Source organism: Pezoporus wallicus, unplaced genomic scaffold, assembly GCF_028554395.1.
Source record: "Pezoporus wallicus isolate ANWC-B61680 ecotype Strahan unplaced genomic scaffold, APGP_CSIRO_Pwel_v1 contig_3486, whole genome shotgun sequence".
NCBI classification, from domain to species: domain Eukaryota; kingdom Metazoa; phylum Chordata; class Aves; order Psittaciformes; family Psittacidae; genus Pezoporus; species Pezoporus wallicus.
Window position 1 is genome coordinate 8,061,699 of NW_026642292.1, and position 26,598 is coordinate 8,088,296.

General features: G+C 36.5%; 1 protein-coding gene across 6 annotated transcripts in view; it reads right to left on the bottom strand.

The window, feature by feature from the left end:
* AKAP6 (A-kinase anchoring protein 6) overlaps positions 1-26,598 on the bottom strand; it is a 280,671-nt gene that overhangs the window by 70,933 nt on the left and 183,140 nt on the right. For all 6 annotated transcript variants that reach the window (XM_057428430.1, XM_057428429.1, XM_057428431.1 and 3 more), the window contains 2 exons: positions 20,342-20,490; positions 14,354-14,474 (listed from right to left, as the gene is read on the bottom strand). In XM_057428430.1, the coding sequence (XP_057284413.1) occupies positions 14,354-14,474; positions 20,342-20,490 (270 nt within the window). The remainder of the gene's footprint in view (positions 1-14,353; positions 14,475-20,341; positions 20,491-26,598) is intronic.

A 26,598-nucleotide genomic window follows, 5' to 3' on the forward strand; every position in this document is an offset into this window, starting at 1 on the left:
ACAGTTTTGACATCACAGTGAACACTGATGCCCTGAAAAAAAATCTGTGACATGTCCCAGGCTCTCAGCATTTTGTTCAACAGTTTTGTGATCAGATTTTCTGGCCAGTAGTAGATAATTTATCCACCCCGCATCACTTTCTGGGGGTGCATGGTGTCTGCTTTGCCACGTTGCCTTTTTCAGTAGTTTTACTGAAGACTAACAGAATTCTGTCTTTATGGTGATTTGTGGGGTTTTGTGCTAAGCTCAATTTAACCTCTAAGTGCTCTTAGAATCTTCTTCAAATATGTTATATTCAGCTAGAATGCTAGAGAGCAATCACAGTGACCTTCCTGTTCCTTTCAGGTACTGCTCTGAATATTGCTTTCCAGTTGAAACCAGAGCTTGTACAGACCAGCAGCCACGGTGTGTAGAATTCTTGAAAAACAATAGTAAACTTCGATGACATCTCTGATTTCAGGGGCTCCTCACTGACTGACTGCATTTATCCACTGGTCTCATAATGATTTCATTGCACATCTGCAGTGCTTGGTTGCATCTCTCCAGTCTAATTTTGCTCCTTATCAGTGTTGCACTGCAGCTGGCTCCACAATCCAGCTGGTATCAAATTAGTCATTGATCTAATAGCATAGTTGCAAATATAGCAATTGAATGCCTGCAGCCTTCTGCATTGCCAAAATGCTGAGAAACTTCAGATCTGTTTAAGTCATATTACACGTATCTACTTCTTCATTAAAACCTTAAATTCTCATTGGTTTCAGACACTGTACTTTAATTTCAAAGGTAACTGCAATATTCAATGTGTCTGCCTGGCTCTTTTTTTCAAGAACATTTTTCCTTCTACTTTTCCTGTTGCCTGTTACACTACATATGTTACACTAAAAAGCCTACATTTTCAGGCAGTCTGCATCTGCCCTGCTTCATGGGTTCTTTTGACTTACATCTATGTGTGTGTTCTGCTGTTTCTATTTTGGCACTTCTCTGGATAGCTTGGCCACTCTTCGGAGGCATATATTAGATTCACTTTACTCTAATGTCTTCCCTGTGAATAGGAACTGTGTATTTTACAAGTGATCCTGGGGAAGAGATACAATTAAGAAATGTTTTATTTCTCCAGTTACACATGGGTGCTCTAGTTTCTGGCACCATACCATATCCTCTTTTCTGTTTCTGGTATTGGTTAAGAAAATCTTTTTATAGCTTTAAATTTACTTAGAGCTATTTACATCATTTTGATCAATTCTTTTTAGAGACTAAAACATTGTTTCTGTTGCCTCAAAGAAAAGCCTTTTTTTTTTTGTCTGGAGTTCCAGACAAAACTCTGGTGCTCATAGTCACTGCTACCTATGTCCTGCGATTTTCAGTGGTTTTACCTGGGTAATCACAGATATTTACTTCCTTTCTAATGTGACTGTTGTCTCAGATCTCATTTAGAGAAATAAGATGGAAGAATTTAATATTTTCAATCTTAAACTACCTCTTTAATCACTCCCTCGATTGATTCTTGAACTTCGGCATGGTGGGGGAGCCCAGACCAATAGTCTTCATTGGCAGTGAAATCTATTTGCTTCTGCCTAATCCTCTGGGCACTGTGAGTTAGCTGCCAATCTACCATGTGTATTCATGAGTTGAAGAAATATTGTTTGGCCTTATTTACCAGAAAATTATCCTGTATGTTTATTAAAACTGAATCAAATATGTATCTTCATACCCGTTCTAATCTTTAGTAGGCATCTCAGAATTTTTTTTCTCTACTTAGCAAGGAAACTAACTACACAAAAGCACTATAAGGCTCATACAGCACCATGGCCATAGCATTTAATCATAACTGACAGCAAGAGGAATGGACAGAAAGGTCCCTAGCTCAGTACAGAAGCAATGGTGGAAAAGAGAGGTGATTTTCATTACCTGATTTATTCCCTTTCCTTTTTTTTTATTTATTTATTTAGACTATTACATGTTTCAGCCTCTGGCATAAACACCTTACATGTTCTAGTGGAGAGATAACAAAAAAGAGACACCTAAAACCCATAACTGAAGATTAAATCAGGCAGAAGTTCTAAGAGTAGAATTTTCCTTTGACCCAAACTGAAACAATAAAGAAACAAAATATTTTCAAAAAGAAAGATCTGTTTTCTTTTTTTTTTTTCCTGGGACCTGGATAAAAAAAGCAAACATCTTCCATACTGGCACTATAAGGCATTTGACTACAGACTGGCTGGAGAAAAATGAACTCTGACTATAAATTACGTATGCTTACTAGAAAAAAAACCAATAGAGATGAACTTTTTGAGAGAGCAAAGCGGGATCACATGATTAACTATGTCTCACCTCAGATGGTGTTTATCTGATCTCTCCACATAGAACAAACTAAGATATCTTGGGAATTATCCTTCTTCTGCCTACATAGAAGGCACATAGTTCACCTTGATAAAGGACATCAAAACCCCATATATATGTCTCAATACATCATTCAAAAAGGCTAATGTTCACCTTCAGAAAGTTAACACCTGAAAAATGGCATGTATCTATCATCTCCCATTTCTAAGAAAAATCAATGGGTAAAGCAGAGATGATCAAACTCCAGTGTGATTTCTGTCAAAATCTGGATGTACCACAGCAGGGTTTCAAACTGGAATATTGCATAGACATGGCACAATGGTACTAAAAACCCCTCTTTTCATGATAACTGAAAGTCAGTGAGAGGTAACGCTGAGTGAGGCTGATCTTCATAACCTCTTTATACAATCAGTGGTGAGAAAAATAAGAGAGAAAAGGTTTCTTCTGAAATTATTTCAGAGTGCTTAACTTAAGCTCCTGCTCTGAATCACCTGTCAGAGGAACCTCCTCAAGTAGTCTAAATCAGCCTTCACAGATGACCCCTTCTCCCAGTACATTACTAGGGAAACTACATCTTCTCCATCGCTTTCCCTGCAGCATGTGACACTGTGCTGCTGATCTGCTCAGTGCCATAAATGGAGTATGTCCTGCACATCTGTAATAGCACCCATCATTCTGCAATAACAGGATGTGAAAGGTACAACTGCTGTCTTCCCTCAAAAGCATCTCTCCATAGAGCCAACTTCAACATTTACAGCTCATGATTACTGAAATTCTACAGCAACCATGTTTTCAGCAATGCTAAAATATCAGTACCCACAAGAAGTTAAGAACAACCACAGGCATTTCTCACTGGCCACAAGAGTTGACTGGAGCCTACCCTAGGATCCCATTGGACCTGATACAACCACAACTGCAACAACTATGAATGCAATTATAGTGATCACTTATTTTACCTTGTTAGAAGGAGAAGTTCATACAAATGGTGCAGCTATTTTTTGGTACAATGTATTAAAAAATATATGCACAATGTAAAAAAAAAAAAACAATCACCTAACCTTAATTAGTGAAAAGTTTACAAATATCTTTAAAAAATATTTTATATGTTATGTTATGTATTTTAAATATAAAATACAATATGTATTTCTGAAAATAAAAATACAAATAAAATACACATGTAAATACAGATTCAGGAAATTATAAACTGGTATATATCAGTGCAACTTATTTCTTATGATTTAAATAGGTATGCATTGAATGCATCGTCAGTGCATGTTTGAGATTTCGTGAATTTGGGTTTCACATAGAAAACCTCCTAAAAAAGTTCTTCTGTGGTCATTTGGTTTTTGTTTAAAAAAAAAAACAACATTATAGTATTGATTATTTATGAGGTATACTGATGAGTATTTCCTATGTTACATTTATTAAGTAAAATATCATGTATAAAGCACATAATTCCTACATGTTCAGAAAAAAATATATTTTCTCATGGAGTATGAGCTGAAGAAATTGTAAAGTAAATTAGAAATTGGCAACTAACTTTAGGAATTAGGTTGCTATTGCCAAGCACATTTTTGCTAGCAAATTTTTTTTGTCTGCATCCCTCTAAACCAGCCTAATCCACCTAGCTGATAAAAACCAAGAAGAATATGTCCAGACGCAACTTCAAAATTATGTTGCCAGTGTGTTATTAACACTCCTAATTTTATCTTATATCAACATATTATTTGGTGAGACCAGTGGCAGAAAGCTTTAGAGCAGCACATGCACAGACACTGTACAGAGGGTGGTTTGTCACAGCGCTAGGCTAAACCTATGGGATTCCTTGAGGTGGAATGTTATGGCTTCTGTAAGGTTTATGTCTAGACTATATCTAGTCTAGGTCATGCTTGCAAAGAAAAGTTGGACCAGATAATCCTTAAGGTCCCTTCCAACCTGGTATTCTATGGTTCTATGATGTGGGCTCAGAATTATTGAACAACCTCATGGAACTGAAATATCTGGAGAACTGCACAGGACTATTATCTGACCTGATGGAACCATTTACGTGTTACAGTTATTGTATAAGATCTTAAAAGTAGCACATGGTTTCACAACCCAGAACAAAAGCTGTGAAATATTAGACTAAAAATTCTGAGATGCAGTATGATAAAAGGAAACCTGTCCTGGCTTCTTTGAACTTCTTCATTTTTATGACGGGCTGATATCTCTTATTTGCCATTACTGTATATGAGACTTTATGAGTGAATATTGAGTGCAAATTCACAAATCACTTCATGAGAAGCTTTTAGTCAGCTGATTCATATGAACTTTCATAAAATCTGCCATAATACATTAAATACTAGCCTCACAGTGGGCAGCTGCAAGCCTCTGCACTGCTTACATGTGGTCTGCACGTGAGCCAGGGTGCCAGGAAACGAGAAAATACAGATAAATTCAACTCCTTTAGACCAAAGGATAAATTTGAAAGGTTGTGCTAAGAACAATTTAAACCAGAATATGCCCAAGTTCTTGAGCATCATATGGCCTCTTTACTCCATTCAGAGTACTGAAGAACATTGCAGCACCGGTATTGATGTCCCTGGCATTTGACTGCATATATAACAGCACAAGTGTAACACCTTTTCTTAGGGACTTTTAGTCCAATGATTAAGTTAAAGTGCTGTACTTCACAGAATGTGAATAATTTATCATATCTGAAACTAAACTTGGGCTCCTTCTACCTTGTTTGGACACTAAGCAGTCCTAGCATATAGAAAACAATGAAGATTGTAATTTTCATCATCCTTTGGGATGAATTAAGGTGCCGTATCCATTTTTTAAAAGCTAAAAATTCTTGATGAACAGAAAACGGCTTTGGGTAATTTCCTGATGGACTTATGCACTCAAACCACCACAGCTGAGCATGTCAGACTATTAGTGCTTCAGCACTGAATATCTGACAATGCTTTAAGGTCTCACTGCTTGGGACCTCATCCTACCATCTTATACCAGCAAGGGCACAAAGACAGAGCATGTGGAGTTGACTAAGATGTTTGACGTGATAACTGTAAATTGTCCACATTTTGCAGCTGTAGTAAGGAATGGTGATGACAGCTATGTGGTACACATCTACTTTTGTTTGAAGCAGAATGCCTCTTTCATTCTAGACACACTGCTTTAATCTCCAAAAAGCTGTGCTGGCTTTTGCTACAAGCTCAGTAAATGTACTGTTTTGCTAAAATATGAAGTTCATCTTCAATGTCATGCTGGGAAGAAATGGGAGAAACCCACTTTTGTGAAATGCATGAAGCCATTTCTTGTGGAAGTACAGGGAGTCGCTCCATAGAACAGACACTGCTTTTAAAAATGCATGTTTACATTTGAAATATATTATGGAATTAACCCAGAAAATGTAAAAATATTCTTTTTTTATCCACTCTCTAAACTGACTTTATAATTCTGTAGACATGATAATCAGTGTCTTCCTGTTGTAGTTATGCATAGATATCACAACAACATTTCAGTGCTTCAAGTAAAATTTTCATTAGAAATTATTTTCTCTTCTGCTTATTAAAATGCAAAATTTGCCAGAAGTAGGAAGGAAATTAAACATATGGACCAGTGAAAAAATGAGCTGGTTGTTATAGGATGTGTCACAAAGGAGTTTTCACTCTGTCCTCTAATGCAACTGAAGTGAAAATACTCTGCATAGAAAGAGTTAACCAATTTCATCACTCCCTGCAATAACAGACTAGGAAACTTTGCTGTGTCAGATCCTGAACTTATTTAGTTGATGTTCTGATAGCAGTCAGATTCTTACTGCTCGGGGTATCAGACATTTCTGAGACCTCTCAATCAAAACAATGGGTTTTCCTAGTGTGGAAAGTCATGAAGGTTCTTAATGGTATCTTAATGATATCACATCTAGTTGGCAATGTTGTGGTTTAAGCCCAGCTAGTAACTCAGAACCATGCAGCCACTTGCTTACTCCACCCTTCTTCCCTCCTGCTCCTGGTGGGATGGGGAGGAGAATCAAAAGAATGTAAACCCTATGGGTTGAGATAAGAACAGTCCAGTAACTAAGGTGTAACACAAACCTACTACTGCTACCATCAATAATAATAACAGTAAGGGAAATAACAAGGGGAGAGAATATAAAACTAAAAAGGGAAGGAAAAAAGACCCCAACAAACACAAGTGATGCACAATACAATTGTTCACCACCCACCAACCAATACCCAGCCTGACCTGAGCAGCGATCTGCCCTTCAGGGTGACTCCCCCAGTTTATATAGTGGGCATGACGTGCTGTGGTATGGAATACCCCTTTGGCTAGTTTGGGTCAGGTAACCTGTCTCTGCTCCCTCCTGGCTTTTTGTGCCCCTCCTCACTGGCAGAGCATGAGAGACTGAAAAGTCCTTGATCAGGGTAAGCACTGCTGAGCAACTGAAACAGTGGTGTGTTATCAGCATTGTTCTCAGAATGAAGCTGAAATACAGCACTGTACCACCTACTAGGAAGTAGAAAAATAACCATTAAAGCTGAACCCAGGACAGGCAATCAGTCACTAGTGGTGTCCCTCAGGTCTCAGTGTCAGGGCTAGTGTTAATATCTCTGTTGATGATCTGCATGAGGGGATTGAGTGCACTCTCAGTAAATCTGCAGAAGAAACCAAGTTGGGTGGGAGTGTTGATCTGCTGAGGTATCTGGACAGGCTGGATTGATGGGTTGTGGCCAATGGCATGAGGTTCAACAAGTCAAAGTACTGGGTCCTGCATCTGAGCCACAACAACCACATGCAATGTTACAGGCTTGGGGAATAGTAGCTGGAAAGCTGCTTAGTGAAAAAGGACCTGACCGTGCTGATTGACACCACTGAACATGAGCCAGTCTGTGCCCAGGCAGCCAAGGAGGCCAACAGCATCCTGGCCTGTATCAGAAACAGTGCAGCCAGCAGGGCTAGGGCAGTGATCATCCTCCTGTACTTGGCACTGGTGTGGCTGCACCTTGAATGCTGTGTTCAGTTCTGCACCCCTCACTACAAGACAGACATTGAGGTGCTGGAGCAGGTCCAGAGAAGGGCAACGAAACTGGGGAAGGGTCTGGAGCACAAGTCTTATGAGGAATGGCTGAAGGAACCAGAGTTGTTTAGTCTGGAGAAGGGAAGGTTCAGGGGTGACCTTATCGCTCTATACAACCACCTGAAAGGAGGATGGAGAGAGGTGGGGGTCGGTCTCTTCTTCCAAGTAACAAGTGATAGGACATGAGATAACAGACTTAAGTTGCACTAGGGGAGGTTTAGATCAGACATTAGAAAAATTTTCTTCACAGAGATGGTGATCAAACATTGGAACAGGCTACCCAGGGCAGTGGTGGAATCACCATCCCTGGAAGTGTTCAAAAACCATGGAGATGAGGCCCTCAGGGACACAGTTTAGTGGTGGTCTTGGCAGTCCTGGGGTAATGGTTGGACTTGATGATCTTAAAGGTCTCTTCCAACATAGCTGATTCTATGATTTTATGATTCTATGATTAATCTGTTGGGGAAAAAAAACAAGCTGCCTAGTACATAGAAATTACTGAACTTTGTGAAGAACAGTAACTGATGTCAGAGTTTTGTGCAAAACTCAGCTCAATTATTTTACTATCTATGACAGTTAAAAACATACTACAATGTCAAAGGCATAACTTCCATTAAGGCATGTATCAATCCATGTATGCAGAGTGCTGTAATTTACTATTGGTAATTAATACCATCACTGATACTATTTATCAGAATAATTTTTTTTTTTTTTAAATGTTACATGTGTCAGATAAAATAAAAGTTTTGATTTTGGGGCATAATTTGGGACATAATTTGCTAATAGCATTAAAGAAATATTTAAAAAATGTGTTGATTTTTGCAAGGTAGCCCAAACGTTTATTAGCAAACTATGACTATTCTGGTTGCAATTAAAAAGCCTTTCCAAATGGGTTAACACACCTAAGTGCTATCTGCAGTCATTTAGATTTTAACATCATGGTTATTACTTATTATCAGGCTGCACAATGAGATATTGATTACTTTTAACCTTTAGATCTGAGAATTCAGGAAAAGTCAAGGTAGTAGCAAAGCCTACCTTTCCTGTCCAGTAAATTTATGGCCTTTAGTGGAATCCTAATGATTCCTATTAGCAAGGCAAATCTGAAATTAGTTTATTCTCTTGGCTCATACAGAAATGATGACATATCTAAAAATACTGCATGCATAGCATATTTGTAGTTACTACCTACAAGAGGCTCATTCCTGCAGTGTGCTGAGAGCTTCCTCCAAAGTGACAATCACCATTTTCCACCAGCGACTGTTCTAGCAGCTCCATGCAGGCACTGACAGATTACCAGACAGACAGAAGCTATCCTGTGTCACGCAGTATAGGAGCAAAATTCTTCATGTTTTCTAGTTTATAACCAGTCCCCAAAGCATATTGTCCAAATATATCACTCTACAGGCTGTTAATCTTTCAATAAGTTTTCTTTATATGGAAAATCTGCTTGAAATAAAAACTGAACAACAATGTGGCTTCAGTAGGTACGCAGAACTTGTTTTAAATGGAACGAAGTAATCCAATTAAACTAATCTGTTTTACAAGTTAAAATGATACGAAAGACATTAATTGATCCTTATAGGCTGATGCTATTTGAGCCCTCTCTCTGTTTGCACAGCATTTGGAACTGCTTTGCACATTTGTATCCTCTAACAGCAGAGAACTCAGTCCCCCAGTTCAGGAGAATTATGGGCAAGAGAAACATATAACTGTTATGTGTTAGATTAATTTGCAGAACACTTGGCATTTTATTGCCAAGTAGTCAAATTGTTCCAAGTTGTTCCGGAAGGTTGTTATTAATAGTATGTTTTCTGAGGAAAGTTCTGTCTACTTTTGGAACTGCATTTCTGTTGCCAAGGAAACTCCTTGAAGCACAGCATTCTAGGAGCACACTGCTGCTTTTGTTTGCCATTATCCTATTCATATCATCTAAGTAAGCACTTTACATACTTTAGTCTCCAGTTTCAAATGTGTAAATTTTTATGTATTTATATTATCACATTAAATCTAGTTTGGGCTTCTTTTCAAACTCTGTGACTCTTATAAGATTATTTTAAGTTGCATTAAAGGACAATTTTGGTTGTTTTGGTTTTTTTTCTCTTTTTTTTTTTTCCCACAAGTTTTCAATAAATTAGTTTTAATTTGAATAATAGCTCCATAGGTTATAGCACTAAGTCCTTAAGTGTTAATTATCTTTTCACTCTGAAATTAATGCAGTCATTTCCTACTGACTCCTCTACACCATTATTGAAGTGCTGAGGAAAACATGTCATTGAGTTCTGAGCCAGAACTGTTGTGATTAATCCTGGTCACATGGCCAATCTCTGCCAAAAGGAGATCACTGAAGAAAGGTGACAAAGACAGTGATTTCCTGTCAGCAAAGAGTACGACAGGGCTGTCTAGAAGTGATGCAAATGAGGGAAACTTTCACCACGGTTTGTTTGATCCACTCGGGGCCGCAGCACACTGAGCCAGGAGGAAGGCACAATGGAGCAGCAGCACACCCAGAGGAGAAAATTAACTGCACCTTCCGATGAGGGATAGCTTCCAGTAGGGAAACAAAAACTGCTAGGAGGTTTTTTTTCTTTTCCCCTCAACTGTTTTTGAAAGGTATCTGTAGCTTTTGCTGCGCGTTTTCATGTTATTTAATACAGTGAGCCGCTTCCCTTTGATGAAATAGTTCAGCAGTTAACCTGTTTTAAAGCTGTGTCAACTGGTTTGTTTTCAAAATCTCTGCACTACTATGTAAGGGTCTTTTTCCATCTATCATGACCTTTGTTGCTCAAGACTTACTTGGGAAAGACTCACAGCTTATGCAGTTTGTATTAAACCCACTATACATTACTTGTGATCAGACAGAAAAATATTTATTTGATTTGATATTTTAAAATGTTTAGTTAATTTTATTCTGAACATACTAACAATTTTAACAATCATACTGCACTTATTTAAATGGAGTTTTAATCTAACACAATTAAGTTCTGCAATTAATCTTCTGAGGAAAATTGAAAGAATTATCATTAACTTTTCTGCCTAGTATACTCATTTCTAATCTCCACAGTCTAGTAAATACTGATTTGCTTCATTTTTGAACATTCAAAGTACAGAATTACTCAAGTTCCCACTAAAGGGCTAATTAGCAGAGTTTAAGTTCCTTGGGTTTGATCCTCTAGTATGAAGGATCTTGGGTTTGATCCTCCAGTGTATGAATACAACTGAAGTCAATGCAAGTTCTGTTTACTTAGAGCTTATGAGATCAGACTCACATGCAGTAGATTAAAATGAAATAAACATGATACATTTGGTGTTAAACTGAACTATTACAGTGGTACAAAAAAGCCAGAGTCCAAAACCTTGGAAATGCTCTTTTTAATTTTTTTTCTTACTTAGATAAAGCACCAGAGGACAAATAAACCATCAGCAGTTCATTCTGTGACTGCTATTTTATCAAATACTAGTTGATTTTCTAAATCATTAGCTAGTTTAAGACTGTAAAGCTGAAATCATTTACGGCTATGGGGTAGCATAGCAAGAAAGAACATTTTTCTCTTTTTGTAAATCTTTGCATTGAAATCTACAATATCTAGAGAAAGTCATATATACATATTCAGATATACAAAAAAATATGGCTGTGCTCCTCCTATTATATTAAGGGCAAAATAAAACCTAGTTAAAGAGAGGTAATAAGTATCCTCATAAAAAAAAATCTATGAAGCTCCTGGAATATTGCAAAGCAAAATTAAGCTGAGAGTTGACTTAAATCTATATTAAATCTGAACATAGAGCACTGGGAAAATAGTCTGACCATGAAAATATATTTTATTTTCCCATATGCAATTTTAGCATTTATATATTATGTTATGCTGCTTTAATGTATGCTTTTCCCTTCCGATTTACCTGTTTTATCATTGCTCCTTCCCATACATAGACTCCTCAGGGACAATGATTACTGCTGGTAATAGTGATACCACAGCAGGTTCCCTGGCAGAGGTGCCTTGCTGAGCTGGCTCAGAGGTGCAATTTCTTGTCAGCTCAATAACTGAGAAGAGGGATCTATGGGTTTAGGAGAATTCACCAAAATGCAGAGAGTGCAATTAGCAGGTTCACATTTAAAGCTGTAACTAATAAAGAATAACTAAAGCAGGACCTGTGTTTTCATAACACCCCATGTCATTGAGGAATTCTGAGAATAGCTGCCTGAATTTCTCTTTACAGATTTCTCTCCCTACAGACCAGCATGGCTGTGTTCACTGTGAAGCGTAGGCAGTGCTCCTGCCCCTTAGCTGTGAGCACTAGACCATTCATGGCTCTGTGTAAGAACCTCCAAAATAAAAAAAGGTGTCATGATTGATTAGAAGAGAGGTTTACTAGGCTAGTTTTATAAAACTACAAATACTGGTTTTGAGGGCATGATGCATCCTTACACAAATTTCTGAAACTGAGGATGATAAAGACCTTAGCGATTTATCTGATCTCTCCTCACTAATGCAAAACTGTTCCTCCAATTACATTTGCTAATGTTTTCTTTTGGCTACTTTTGAATGTCTGAAATTATGGGGCTTTCAACAACACTTCTTTGGAAGGTTTTTTTTAAAACTTTTTTTTTTTAGTGGGTTTTTTTTTTGTAGTTTTTTGGTTTTGGGGGGGGGGGGGGTGTTTTCTGGTCATTTTTTTTTTTTTTGTGGTTTTGTTGTTGCTTTGTTTTATTTTGAAGGCTAATGGATCTTAATGCTATGCACTCAAGCTTTTTACATTACCTGAAAATACTCCTCCTGCTTTATGGACACTCCTCAGTCATCTCTTAACCAAACTCTACATTCCTAGTTAAGTCTTTCCTCCAAAACTTAACAATTTGCTTGCTGCATTCACTAGAAAGGTATATGGAGAGAATACTCACTGTGGGAGGGCCTGCAGTCTGTTTCTACCCTTCTTCAAGTGGTTTTGCAGTGACCAGATAGGTACTTTTGGTTTAGGGGCTCTATTAATTACCAGATGACCTCTCTGCGGAAGCTGCAGAAGTAAGTTGCCTGTGCTTGGAAGCAGTCCTGATTTGTCTGTGCTGCACAGACTACAGACTCAACTACTCTCCCTGACACAAACTTTCTGTTTTTGGAAGTGTCATGCCTATTATAATAAAGAATTTCATAATATTAAGAAACTAATACCTCCCATTTTGAACATACAATATTCTTCATTTTGCCATCATACTGTACTGCAAGCCAATTCTTAAATTATTTCCCTCTTTTATTCTTCTCACTGTGCATTATTAACCCAGCCTTACCATCTGTAAATATACTTAATGGTTACACTTGGATAGCGGAAACGGAAGTAGCCTAAATAGTACCTAAAATACTTAGAGTACCTAAAATACTGATTAATCTTTGTTCCTTTTCATATTTAGGGATGGATTGTTTCCTTAACATTTCTGTTTATTGATTTTTTTTTTAGTATAGGACTAAATACTGGTTAGATTAGGCATAGTACAAGCTGGTCTTATATGGACAGGCACTACCAAAACACTATTTTAGATTTGCAAGAAACTTTTTACCCATTCTGACATTGTTCATTTCTGAGCCTAGACAATTAATGTGCGATTAAGTCTGATTAAGTATTTAGAATGTTATGAAAAAGACATCATTAGAAAAAAATAAGAAATTACTGTGAAAGCAAGAAATGGAGGTCACTGAATTAAACTTACTTGCAGCCTAAATAACTTTGCATCTGAACTATATTTCAATTTATAGACATATTTTAATTCATGTGAGAACCCTTTCTCACTAGGTATTTTAAACAAAAGGCCTAAAATTAGGAATACTAGAATGAAAGAAGACTATCAAAAAATTAGGATGCCAAAGTAAGAAAAAATAAATTATATTTAAGAAATTATCAACTCATGCAATCATAGACGAAAGAAAACAACTTCTATTTGACCTTGAATGTACTATTTATTTGATAAGAAATAAAAAAAAAAGCTAGAGGGTAGCTGTTTCTTGTCATTATACTGTTGCTGGTTCTGTGGTTAGTTATTAATTTTATTTTTTATGATTCACAATCTGCTCTTTGAAATATGCCATATGCTCAAAGCAATTCAAGGATGACAACTGTCAGAATTACTCCAATAAAAATTGCCTAAATGAGGAAGATTTACTGCAGCCTGATATTTCTGTCAAAAGCCCCTCCTTTCTTTCCCCCACCACCCCTCAGACCCATAGACTACAGCTTCTCAGACACACAGTGAACTCTGAAACAATTTTAGGATCAAATCACACATTTTTGGGAACTTCTTAAAAGTACTATCTAAAAGAAATGATAAAGCTTCTGAGCTAAGACTGCTATGACAAATAAGAGAAATCGTGTGTGTGTGCAGAAAGATATATATATATGTTAGATGAAGACCCTATAATCAATATGCAAGTTCAAAATCATTTTTCTGAAATCATAAGAGTGATGACTTAACATGACAATGTCTGCTTTATGTATAACTAATAAAAATTAAATTGGAAGAGTCCTGTATCCAGGCACCAGCAAACCAAAATCAAGGCAGATTTCTTTCTTTGCAGATGAGGTCTGAAAGGTGGATAAAAATCCAGCTGAAAGCTCCAATCAAAACACATTTTGTTAAATTCTACCATTTATTTTTTTCCTTCATTTTGTTTCAGTCTATTTATTAATGCAGTTTCATTTATTTCTATTCATTTTGAAGACAAATCTTTGTCCTTCTATAGAATTATGCCAAATAGAATGTGATAAAGGGAACTTTCTTGCAATTATGATGTCGGTGCAGCCTGTCAGCGCAAAGGGGATGGAAATGAGGTTGGGGACACGGAAGGGAATTCTAATAGACACCATGATACATACAATGAACGCAGTGATATCCTGTGAGAGAAAGACTTGTCAAGCTAATCAGATCTTCTATAGCTAGGTAAAGGCAGTAACGGTAGCGCTAACCTTGTAAAGATGCTGCTGCTGCTCCTCTGACATCATCAGGTCATGGCTGTCCATCACGATGGATTCCATGTCAATCAGCCAATCCCAGAGCTCCTGGTATTCTGAATCAAAGTCCAAAAGGCTGTAGATAAGGAATGAAATGTATTATGCATAAATACTGTGTAGTTGTTAAAATCTTGTATTAGAATAATATATGCTTGAAAACTCATGATGTTCCTGGGTATATTTCTAAAGAGACATTCTGTATTTATACAGAGTGGATGAAAATGAAAACTGAAATCCAATTTAACCCAGTGCCATGACCTAAATTCAGTGGCTGATGCCAAATCCTGACAACTGTTGGCATATTGCATTTGCTTCAAAAATTTTGAAATAGAAATCCCCCATAGATGCTGTTGCTTAATGTTTTTCTAAGTGCTGGCTTTATATTGAGCAAACTTTGCAACAATCATCTTGATATACTTCATATAAAAATTTTATTTTCTTCAAAAAATGACTCAATCCATTCAGCCATCCCTCTGCTGTCTATCTGCCTATCTCTGTAAATATCCTACATTTATTTTCATGGATGAGTAGCTAGCATTTCAACTTAATGCCTTAAGATAGGCTTGAGCGAATATGGTAAGCCAGTGAGAACTAAGGCCAGATACAGTATTAGACAGGTGTTCCCTACAGACATGTAAGAAACAAAGGTAAGGACAGGAAGTCAAAACAATGAATCCTTGAATAGCCAGCAATCATTAAAATTCAAAGAGGATCACTACGGTTTTCAACAAAATAAATCATTAGAATAAGGAGCTTAAAAGGATTAATGTGATTCTCTATTGAAAGCCTAGTGAATAAGTAAAGCATAGATTCTGCTAAAACACTGTGATACAAGACAGAAGGTACACGCTGAAAAACTGCACATTCCTCAGAAAAATACCCCTTGAAAAAGGATCTTCAAACTTGCAAAATTTAAAGTAATAAAAGCCTTGCAAGTAGTATCAAAAACCTCCCATATTGATCAAACAACAGTGCATGTTTCACTAAAGCTAATTTCTCCAATTATTAACAAGTTTTCTAGCAACCTCATTAAAAAAATTAGCAGTGTTTCAACAGAGAAACAATAAACTAAACATGTTTTAAATGTTATTAATGCTATCACATTTCATTTGTTATTAACTAGAGTACCACATGCATGGTAATTTTGAAACCTTATAGATAAAGTTGTGACAAGTAGAATAGTCTTTCTGCAAGAAAGCAAGAGAGAAGAAAGCATTTGCCTTCTGTGGTATTATTTTCAATGAGTTGACAACAAAGGAAGTCTTGTATAATGCCCAAGTGTTGATTCCTGCTTCTGAAGTAACTCTCTAGTTTAATCCACTGTACTTAGTATACTTTTGCTCAATAATTTATGAGGTGCACTTACTTAAAATTGCCCGCTGCCCTGAGAAAGTAGGCATAATGCTATTACAAAGAAGAGCAAGCATAAAAGTGCAAGTTACTATTGTTGAAATATAATAGTTTCATTTGGCTTTCAGGGCTTTTCTCCTGTTTCAGGAGGTATTTGACTCAGATATAATTTTGAAACTAAACTAAAACTAATTCTTTTGAAAGGTACATTTACAGTGATACTGAATCTTTATCTCATCTTCAGAAAGTGGTATAACCATACCGCATCTTAAGTATCTGTTGCTCTTTTTTTCCCCTTTCATCTTATCCAAACATTATCCAAAGTCATAAAACTGACAGGCAGTTATTAAAACATACGTTTTATCATATGCAAGATGATTAGATTTCATCTCATATAGATCAGTACAGATTCAGTTGGGCTTGGATGATGGTACCTGTGAAAAATCTAAATGAAGATACGAAGATGTCAGGAAACAAAGCCTACAACCAATGTTCATGACCTGCTGCTACCAGAATGGGACGGGATGCCTTTGGAAACAGCACCAGGAGGCAGACTGGGATTTTAATATAACAGAAGATGTGCTGGCTCCAAACATCCGCTTTGTGTCTTAGTTACAGTCCAAATTGGTACATTTATTCCTGTAACAGAATGAACTGGTCCTTTAAAGACTGAACGTTTTGATTTCTGTCTAAAGACAGGATACTCCACCCAAAATGAAGAGTGAGAGACACAGGATTCACTGGGAAAAGCCCAGGAAGGTATGCAAGATGCAATGAGGATTTCCTGCCCTCCCCCACCCCTGCCTCCCCCAAAGTTTATGTACTGTGCCTATTCTCTTTTTCAGGTTTCTGCTGTAAAATAAAGTCATCTGGGAGCATTTTTAAGCAAACTGTCTATGGCAGTTATTTCCTTGAGCCTGAAGATAGTGACGCCAGCCTACAAAGGATTATCATTTTTTTTAAATTTGAATGCAATATTTTAATAGCTCTAAAATAACTCTGATATTAAAAAAAAAGTACCTTTCTTAAAAAAATGAATGCCTCACATCTAAATGGATGGATCTACTCTTAAATTATTATTTGGTAAAGGAGGTAAGTTACTAAACTGCTAAAAAGACATTCAGAAAATCTGGAAACCGTAGAATCAGTGACAAGTTAAGATTAAAATGTACCTGTCAGTATTTCAATTGTATATCGAATTTTTTTTTTTTTTTTTTTAATTCAGAATCTTTACTTCCTGGTTTTAGCAGATTAATTTAGTCTTTTTATACTTCCACAAGCAGAATCAGGGAAAACATAACTTCTGAAATACTGAAATGTTTTACAGATGCAAGAACTATAGATAAAAATCTAATTTTGGTTGATTATCCAAATCCATCAATTGCTAAAAAAAGGAATAAATTAGGTCATTGGTTTATTACAGATAAATATTCCTCCACTATAAGTACCCAAACATTGCCAACAAGAATGCTATTAGTTAAAGGGCAAATAACAAAAACTTCCTTAATATAGGTTTTTTGGTTAATAAGCTAAAACCATTAGCTGCATAATAACTAAAATTACATTAAGAAGTATATTTTATCTTGGTAAACAGGGAATCAGATATGCAGAATTGCACATCTAATCCCTTGACCCCTAAACATATTTCTTAAAATATGGACATCAATTTATTATTTTGAATGAAAATTCATGAGCACCTTTCCCATGAGAGAACCAGTTCGTCTGTGGCATTAATAAATAAAAAGAAATGTGAAGCTATTTCCATCAGTCTTTTTCCCTATGTTTAACATACACTTCCAGTTTGTATTATTTCTTTGCTGGTATAACTCAGATGGTATTTAAGAGTACTGTAAACATTATGGTATGCCTACAAAAATATTCAGCCAGAAAAAGTTCTTCCACGTTCTTTGGTTATCAATTTTTGGAACTCCTTTCACATGTTTTTAGAAAAAGTTCTTCCATGTTCCTTGGTTATCAATTTTTGGAACTCCTTTCACATGTTTTTATTAAAAGGATATAGGAATTCTGACCTTAACAGCTTTAAATTGCATTATATTCTGTGCATACGTGAAGACCCCTCTAGTGCGTTTATCTCAGAGCCTCATCCATGATGGCCCAATACTAGGTGATGATCGAATCTCAGGATCTGGCCTTAATATTGTGCAGTGGTGCTGTAAATATCATACCCATATCTTCAAACAGTACCTGTTTAAATTCCTCCCCAGTTTTGAGAGGAATACAGTATTTCCAGGCAGATTTGCTTCAACATTTTACAGCTGCTCTCAACTACTCTTGGTTACCTCTTGCAGCCTGGCTAGCTGGTGTTCTCCTGCAGTGGGTATTAATCCAGTTCTCTTCATTATCACTTTAACCATTTATCCCATGCAGATACATGTTAAGCCCCTCTATCACTGGTGTAACTAGATTGCTGTTCTACAGGAAATCTCCTGTTTACACACCTGCTTGCATCACCCTATGCTGCAGACACTACGTTACCTATCTTAATTTAGCTCTTTCTTACACAAAACCACTTCTCAAATCTTTTTTCCCCACTAAACAAACAATTCTCCACCTATAATAAATTTTGTTCTCCCTGCAAACTCTTCTTTCTTTCTCCTAGGTCAAATCTCCACTATAGCTAATGGATAGGTACCCTAATTTTCCTAAATGACCCCTTCTTTGTAAAGAGCTCAGTCTCTAGCCAGGTCATCCTACTATGGAACGTCTGTCCACAGTTTTTGTGTCCATGGTTTTTATTCATTAGGGAAATGTTGTATCAACTGTATTTTCAAACAGTTGAAAGGCATTTCCATTGTGTTAAATACAATATCTCAGACTGGTTCAACTGGAAGTTTTCAATCTGAATTCAGCATGCCATAATTTCTGTAAGGGCTGAATACATGATATGGTATGATATCCAGCTGAATACATTATATGTATTTGTCTTCCTCCAGTCTTTTCACCCCTTTAGCCACTGTTGAGCCTCTAAGACTGAACATGGGATGGCTGTAAGGGCCCGGAAAGGTGACCACAGCACTGAAAAGGTAGGGAACATTAGCAGATTACCATTCCCAGTAATAAACATGTGATTACGAGCACAGAAAAGTGCATTTAAGAGCTTATTTGCTAATCACATAGGGTGTGTAGAGTTACAGGCTGGATTTTTCCATGAGGCTTAAGCTTTATATCCCCTATCCTCAATAAAATCAAATGTCTCTTGATGTCTTACTGTCTTATGTCCTACACAAATTCCAATCATAATTCTTGCTTGCATTCAGTTGTGGCTGCAAAATTAGAAGCTGTTTTTTAATATGTAGCCCCAAGTGCACATTTATATACATATACACACCAATTCTGAACAAATTAGTTTTATGGCTGGCACTAGCTGCACTGGCGTGTTTGAGAATCTGACAGATTTCTGCATATGTAATCAAGATCTCAGTAATCCTACATAATTAGCCCACATCAACTTTTCTAAAACAGTCATCTTTTTGTATAATAAGAGGGGATGTTTACAAGGCTCATTTATCTTTACAGTTGGTAATTTAATAAAACTGTGTTTCCAAGACCTCAACATTGAGTTAATGATTGGAAAAAAGAAGTTTTGGAGCTAAAGAACTCATGAACACCTTAGTCAATGACTTTGCTTGCACAGGAAACTGTAGGCACAAGTTGTACTGTATTTACTGGTTACAAGAAAACTTCTGTCAGTAAAAGGGTGTACCCAAACAATGAGCACTATCTGGCTCCTTTGAACTGCTTTAGCCCCACACAATTATGAACTCACAAGTATGTTCTTATATTCAGTTAGGGGAGTTAGCAGTTGGAAAATAGGGTTTTCAAAAGACCTTCAACAAAAAGTCTTAAACCAGAACTACAATTTTTCTCGGTTGTGAAAAATGGGCAGCAAGATTCCATTCTATCATAGTCGAGTGATTAATTTGTCCAAGATTCTTTGCTCAAACTATTATGAAAAGCTGCTTTTATATATGCACATACGTATTTAACATGGGGGGGGGGGGGGGGGGAGGGGTATGTGTGTGTGTGTGTGTGTGTGTGTGTGTGTGTGTGTGTGTGCGTGTGTGTGTTAAGACTTATTAAAAAACAGAGAAGACCAAGTCAAGGGAAAACATTTAACACCAAAGATTTCTAGAAGTAGAAAATTGAGATGTTTGAACTGGTGAACTGTAAGAGAATTTGGCTTCACATTCATATTTCCTCGTCACCAGCAGAATAATGATTATAGAAATTTGTTTTTCCAGAGGTATTAATACATTATAAAGATGCTTCCTTGGAAGATGCTAAGAAATAAAAAGATATGAAATCACATTACATTACATTTTTTTAATTCAAAATAATTGATTGCTATTAAATAATGTTAGGTAATCCTATGAACAAACCATGATTTTGATTAAATATCCAGGACCCATTATTTTTTTGCATTCATATATGGAAAAAAAAATTTATAGAGTTTTCCATGCCTCTTGGCCTAGGAGGAAGCAACCTGGTTAACTAGAAGTAAGAAAAAGTATATCATATAAAAAAAAAATACAGATCAGTGAGAATAAAACAACAAAAAGAATAGTTCCCTACCCATTACTTCCCACTGTGTGAACTTTTGACATATCAGCAAACTCTTCCTTTCGCTTGCTACTGCTGTTGTACTGTTCACTGTACAGCTTTAAGGACATCTGTTCAACAGCATCTCTTTGTGCTTCCAGATAGCATAGCTGAACCTCAGCCTAGAAAAAGAAAACAAAGAGAAAGGAAAAAAAAAAAAAACAACACTTTTTTTTTTTTCCCCCAAAAAATTCAGAAAGAATGCATTTAAAGCAAATACTTTTGGACTGCAACAATTTTAACCTAATGATTCACACCATCATTTTTCTCCTTGAATGATAGTTAAAAAGGCCGAACTATTAAGTCAGAGAAAAGTATTGTGTATTGCCAAATATTAGAACTGAACTATTTAGGTTTCTGTAGGAGAATGTGCTATATATTCCATGAGACAGATATCAAATTAAATGCTTTGTTAAAAAGTCTGGACATGAATCAAAAAGACATTAGATATCATGCATTATGACAGAACAGGCAGCTACATAACTTTACATTTCTTACAGGCTTCAAGACTGATATTGTTAACACATTATCTGTGTTTTGTAATTAATGAAAGCCAAACTGCTATAGGTACTTTTGTTTTAAATAGTAAGTTTAAGGAAAACCAAGCAAATAGGCATTATTCACATTCTGCTTTCCCATATCTGGCATCCACTGATTACTCAGCAATTTTAATTGTGAGGAAAAAGGCAGTAAGTGGGATGTGTTGTTTTCCATCAGACTCTGCCTGGACAGAAGAATGTTGAATAATATTTAGCATCACAACTTATTGAATAGACACTTTATTTATTGCAGCTGTGGTGATCAGTTTGGTTCTGAGGCTAGGAGAACCAGATGATAAAAGGATAAAATGTGCTGTTTGCCATACTTGCTCCTAGGAATAGGACAAATAACAGAGGGTAGAGTAAGTTCAAAAGCACTTCGGGACCAATATGCTATTGTTTTCTTTTAATATGCTTCACTGAAAGAAAAACATATTACAAATTCTGATAATCTTTCAAAACCTGCTACTTCTGTGTAACTACATACTCTTATTTCTATTGGGAGTGGAATGCCTGCTTAACTGTTTGATGCTATGGCAAGTAAATGCAGGAAGCATGGAGGAAATTTTGTATAAGGACTCTCACATTTTCTACTGAAGGAGGAGGGAAGACTTTGCTTGGCTGCTCACAGCACAACAGAGTTACCAATCTATGGAATAACAGCATCTGTAAAGAGAAAGCAGCGAGAAGGCAAGAGAGAAGAAGGGAAATCTGCAAAATCTAGCAAAAATGCATGCAAGTGAAGGGATATAGGTGCTGAAGAATGTCAGTAGGGAAAGTCTGAAGGAAGGCTGGAATATCTTTGTAAGCTTGCAGTAATAGTAGCTGGGTATATTTACTTATACCTTGCCTTGGTGCAATTTTTCCTGAGTAGTAATGTAGCTGATTTGGAAATTATATTTCCTTTTAAAATTTCTCATTCAAACATTTATAGTTTTCTCTCTCAGTTGCTTCTTACAGTGAGATTTGTTATGTTTGGAGAAAATAAATAAAGAAGCTTTTCACAGATCTTTCATTCTCTGTTAACTCACAAAAATAGCTGTAAATAGGCAAATCATTAATGTATATGGAAAATGGGAGAAACAGAATAGTGGGAGAAAAGAAAAATACTGTGGAAAGGGTAAGTAAATATATAGAGAGGGTTGAATAGGAATCCACTATTTGTTACTCACAGCCGTAAGGCCCTCTTGTACTGAGGATTATGAACTCCACCGATACTATACTCTACGAATCCTGAATACAAGCAATTGCATCCCAGTTCTTGTAGCTCAGAAATATGATCCATCTATAAATCAACTATGTTTGGTTTTAAACTGAATTTCTGCTTTCAACAATTGCAAATACCTACATCAACTCAAATTCAGGCAGCACAGTTTCAGATGGATCTCTCTGATTTCTGTATGAATTAATCTATCTCACTGTTGTATTTAACTGTTTTTTGTCTCTGTTCTACTGATATCAACTGCAAGTCCAAAGAGGCTGTGAAGACCTCGACTAGGCATTGATCGGTTTAAGTCTCAAAAAACTACATTCTGCAGAAGCTGAACTAACAGGGTTGAGGCACTATCTAGAAAATAGTACGCAGCACAGTTATGCAATAAATCTATTGCAGTTTATTCTCAGTTTAAAATTTTTAGTGCTAATGAAGGACTAGTTTTGCAGTATTCTGGCAAAATGAAGAAACAAATTTATGAATTGCTAATCAAATACAGAAAAGATGCTTGCTTTACATCCTAACTTATTTTGAGTGTGCATTTTCAGATTGCCCTACATGTGCTTTTTTGTTACTTAACACAACTATAAGAACTTTATCACAAAAACATGTCTATGCACATGGATATCCAGCAAATCCTGTGAAAGTCTACTGAGATATGCATCATTCCAAATATATGTAATAGAAACTGGGTGGGAGGCAGTCAGTTATTCATTTACTTTCAGTGCCCCATCCCAGAAGTGGAATTCAATTTCTCCTTTTTCAGAGGATGTAGAAATTCAGAATTAGTGGAAAACTGAACATGGGGAAAAAAAAAATGCCAAGGAATAATACTTAGCACTTGTTTTCAACTTCATGGTCCTCTTTTAAGTGACTATTTTTGCAGTAAAAAAACAATAAAAATGCTGGTGATGGTCTGGCTACATACTTGCACATATTCTCTACCTACCAGGATGGAATGAGTTTACAATATTCTGTTGTAAATTAAACTGAGTTATTGCCAATAATCAAATGACAAAATGCTCTCATTATTCTCAGCCTAGGGGATCCAATCTCTGAACAAGACTATGAAAAAACAGTAGTCCTGGGGGGAAACAGTGAAAAAAATGTTATACTTGTGCCAAATATTCCGTTCTAGTGATCAATTAATAATGGTAAATATTTTCAAGGCTACTGTCAGAAAGCTCATTTTCTAAAAAGCAAAAACTTATAAATAAACCGTGGGAGCCTGGGGTGCAGAATCTGTTCCTTAAGACTGGCTTTGCATGACAACATGGAATGTCCTTTACTATACAGAACACTATATAACACGAAGGAGTAATCATTGACAATACAAATCAATGAAAATACATTGTATTTCCTATTAGACGTACATGTTAGAATGACTTTATTCGGAAGTGGAGAAAGACAAGACAAGGGATAATGGCTGTTAATGTGTGTGGAAGGAGATTGAAAGGTTATTTTGTATAGAGAGTGTCAAATGATGGACTCAAAATTTACACCAATATAAATTGGAGATGAGAACTCAGAGCTAATTTGTTCTGCTGAAACAAAATTTTATATTGGAATGTACTAGAATAAATATCATGGAATTGGTGTTTAAAGGAAAGTATTTTCAGACACTCTTTCCTAGGGAGCACGTCTTTTGTTATGAACTAGGTTACCATAAGCAAACTATTCTGTGTTTTAAATATACTAATTATGATACATTCAGTTGGATTTGAATTATGAAAGTACCCTATCTATTATCCTTTCTCTACAGTACTGTAGAAAAGCTATACCACTGCCACACTAGACTGTAATTACTATAGAATTACATATGAAATACAGACATAGTTCAATTTCTCTGACATTATGTAAACTTAAGCTGGATAAAAACATTGTTTCTTAAATTGAAGCACAAATTCCAGTTTCCACCAAACAAGGATGTGGTCAGATGGCACTGCACAGTATATAGACTTAAAGGCTCCCCTATATGCATATTGTATAGAAATGCAAACTCACTAGCATGATTATAAAAGGATGCATATCCCAGCTTGGCAGTCTTTATATCTTTGTAATTGGTAAATTTCTTGAGAGACAAAATTGGGATTAATTCCTTACCACAATTAAATTGATCACAGTAGCATTTATGCGGTCATATCTTTGCCCTCAAGCATTTTTTGTTGTTTTCTGCCATAATATTCTGTCTAATTCTCCACATTATATGTATACCTCTCCATATATGTAGCTGTGGAGAAGGCTTCATAATAGCACATGAAAGAGATGCTGGCTCTGTCACAGGTGCAACCACTGAATAAATTTATGTTGAGCACACAACTCAAAATACCTTCCATGGAGATGTAGCTTACAGAGAGTTCTTTGGCAGTCAGGAGGCCACATATACAGACTTGATCATCCACCACTCCATCCCCATAGCCAGCCAACAGGTCTTCTGCTGCTGAAAACATTTAGGGTAGATGCAGTACTTCCAAGAATTCACACTGGCATTTTAAATGGCAGTGTGTAACAGAATCATAGAATCATTTAGGTTGGAAAGACCTTTAAGATCATTTAATCCACCACTTGGCAGTTTTAGGCTTCTTGGAATTCAAGTGGCTTCTTGGAAGCACTGCTTCTACTGCAAGTGTAGGCATTTGCTTTTGTTGTTGAAGCAAGACTGTAACTCTTATCTTTTGTCGTATTCTGTTTGTTTGGGGGGTTCTTTGGGTGTTTCCTCTTCCCCCTTCTTTTCTCTTTTTCCCTACTCACTTTGCACAATTAAAATGGGGACCTGGCTCCAGTTGACTTCTTTTTTAGTCTGTTACCCGTTTTGCTTTTGGCTTCCCTGCCTCTTCCATCCCTCATATTGCATACTGTCTTCAGAATGGAATCGGATTAAAAAATAATCCTATAATATAAAATGTGTTTACTGTGAGTTGCACATTTGATAGTCCTATTACAAAGGACATGCTGGTTTTTGATCATGCAGGAAATTAATTCTGTTAATCACGGTTTGCTTGTTACCCGTTAAAATCTTAGCAAAGTGTTTTTATCATCATAAACCTCAGAAATGCTTTTATGAGTAATAATGTTATCATTTTACTTTTTAGTGCACTAAAAACATCATAACAATGTGAAACCTTCACATAGAATGAGCAAAATTACAAGGCAACAACATTCTTACTTATCAAGGTACTTAAACTCATCATAGAGCTTAAGTAGCAGAAGTAACGGCACAATGAATTTTAAGCCCGTCCATTGGAGCCATAAAATGAAATTTTAGATAGAGTAGTGCTTGTTATAGCAACCAAAACTTCAGGCAGTTCCCAGAGCCATCAAAACACAACACACCAGTGAACAACAGCAGTATCTTTTTGCAGGGTTTCCCTTGGCTTTCAGAAATACATAGGTTTTTTGCTGGGTTTTCATAAAGATTACGAACATGATCTGTGGCTTCAGAACTGTGGAGTGCAAATGCAATCAGTAGTGTGGCCTCAGCAGCATTGTCTGACCAAGTCCATGCAGGTGTCCTGACTATGCTCTTAATTTAAAGTTTGGACTTTTGGTGTCTAATTCCTGACTGTCCCCCTTCCTTTGGTTCTGCCCGGTGTAACATTAAATACGACATAAGAGTGTGGCATGCCCTGTGCATCAAACAGATCTCAGCTATGTACCCACAGAAGTTTCTTATATCACAAATACCAAGAAGCATTGAAGAAAAGTACGAAAGGATTAACCTCTCCAGAGACTTTCAAGACAATAGTTTCTGACAATAGCATCCCAAAATTGTGAGATGAAAAAACTCCTTGTAAGAATAGGAACTGAACAATGGCCAGTATCTTTTGCTACTTCCCTTGTTTTTCAGGTCTGCTTCTCCAGCCTGCAGAGCAAGAGACTGACAGGTGGGATGCAAAAGAAGGGTTTGTAATTATTGGGGGCCAGATGGGGAACAGGCTTGCGCTGACAACAGAAAGGGCTAGATTGACAGATAGTGATTGCTAAAACCAGCAGAACACACAAATTAACAAGGATGCAGATCCAGCCGAACCCATCAACATAACAGAGCGTCTTTCATCAAAACTGCCACATGCCTTCCAGTTCCTTCAAGTGACACCTTTTCACACGCCACAAGAACTGTCGCATGCCCAAACAGTCCCATTCTTACAAATCTAGAAGAATTTGTCCCATGAAAATAGTAATTCATCAATACAACCTTTTGTCTTGGTTTTTTCCCTATCCAGTAGAGAAAACCATTTGTTATAGGAGGTCAGAACACACATTTGTTGTATTGAAACACAAGGTTGAATAACTTTCTGGGCCTGCCTCAAAAGCCCCAAGTAGCCAAGAAGAGGAAAGACTAGTCAGACACAGAAATTCTTTCCTCAGTGTGCTAAAATTTTAAACTTAATCTTACTTAATTAAAAACTCCACTATTTGCACAGTTCTGATTGCTCCTACTATAACTTCTGTTTGCATATTTAGAGCAATGAAGTAGC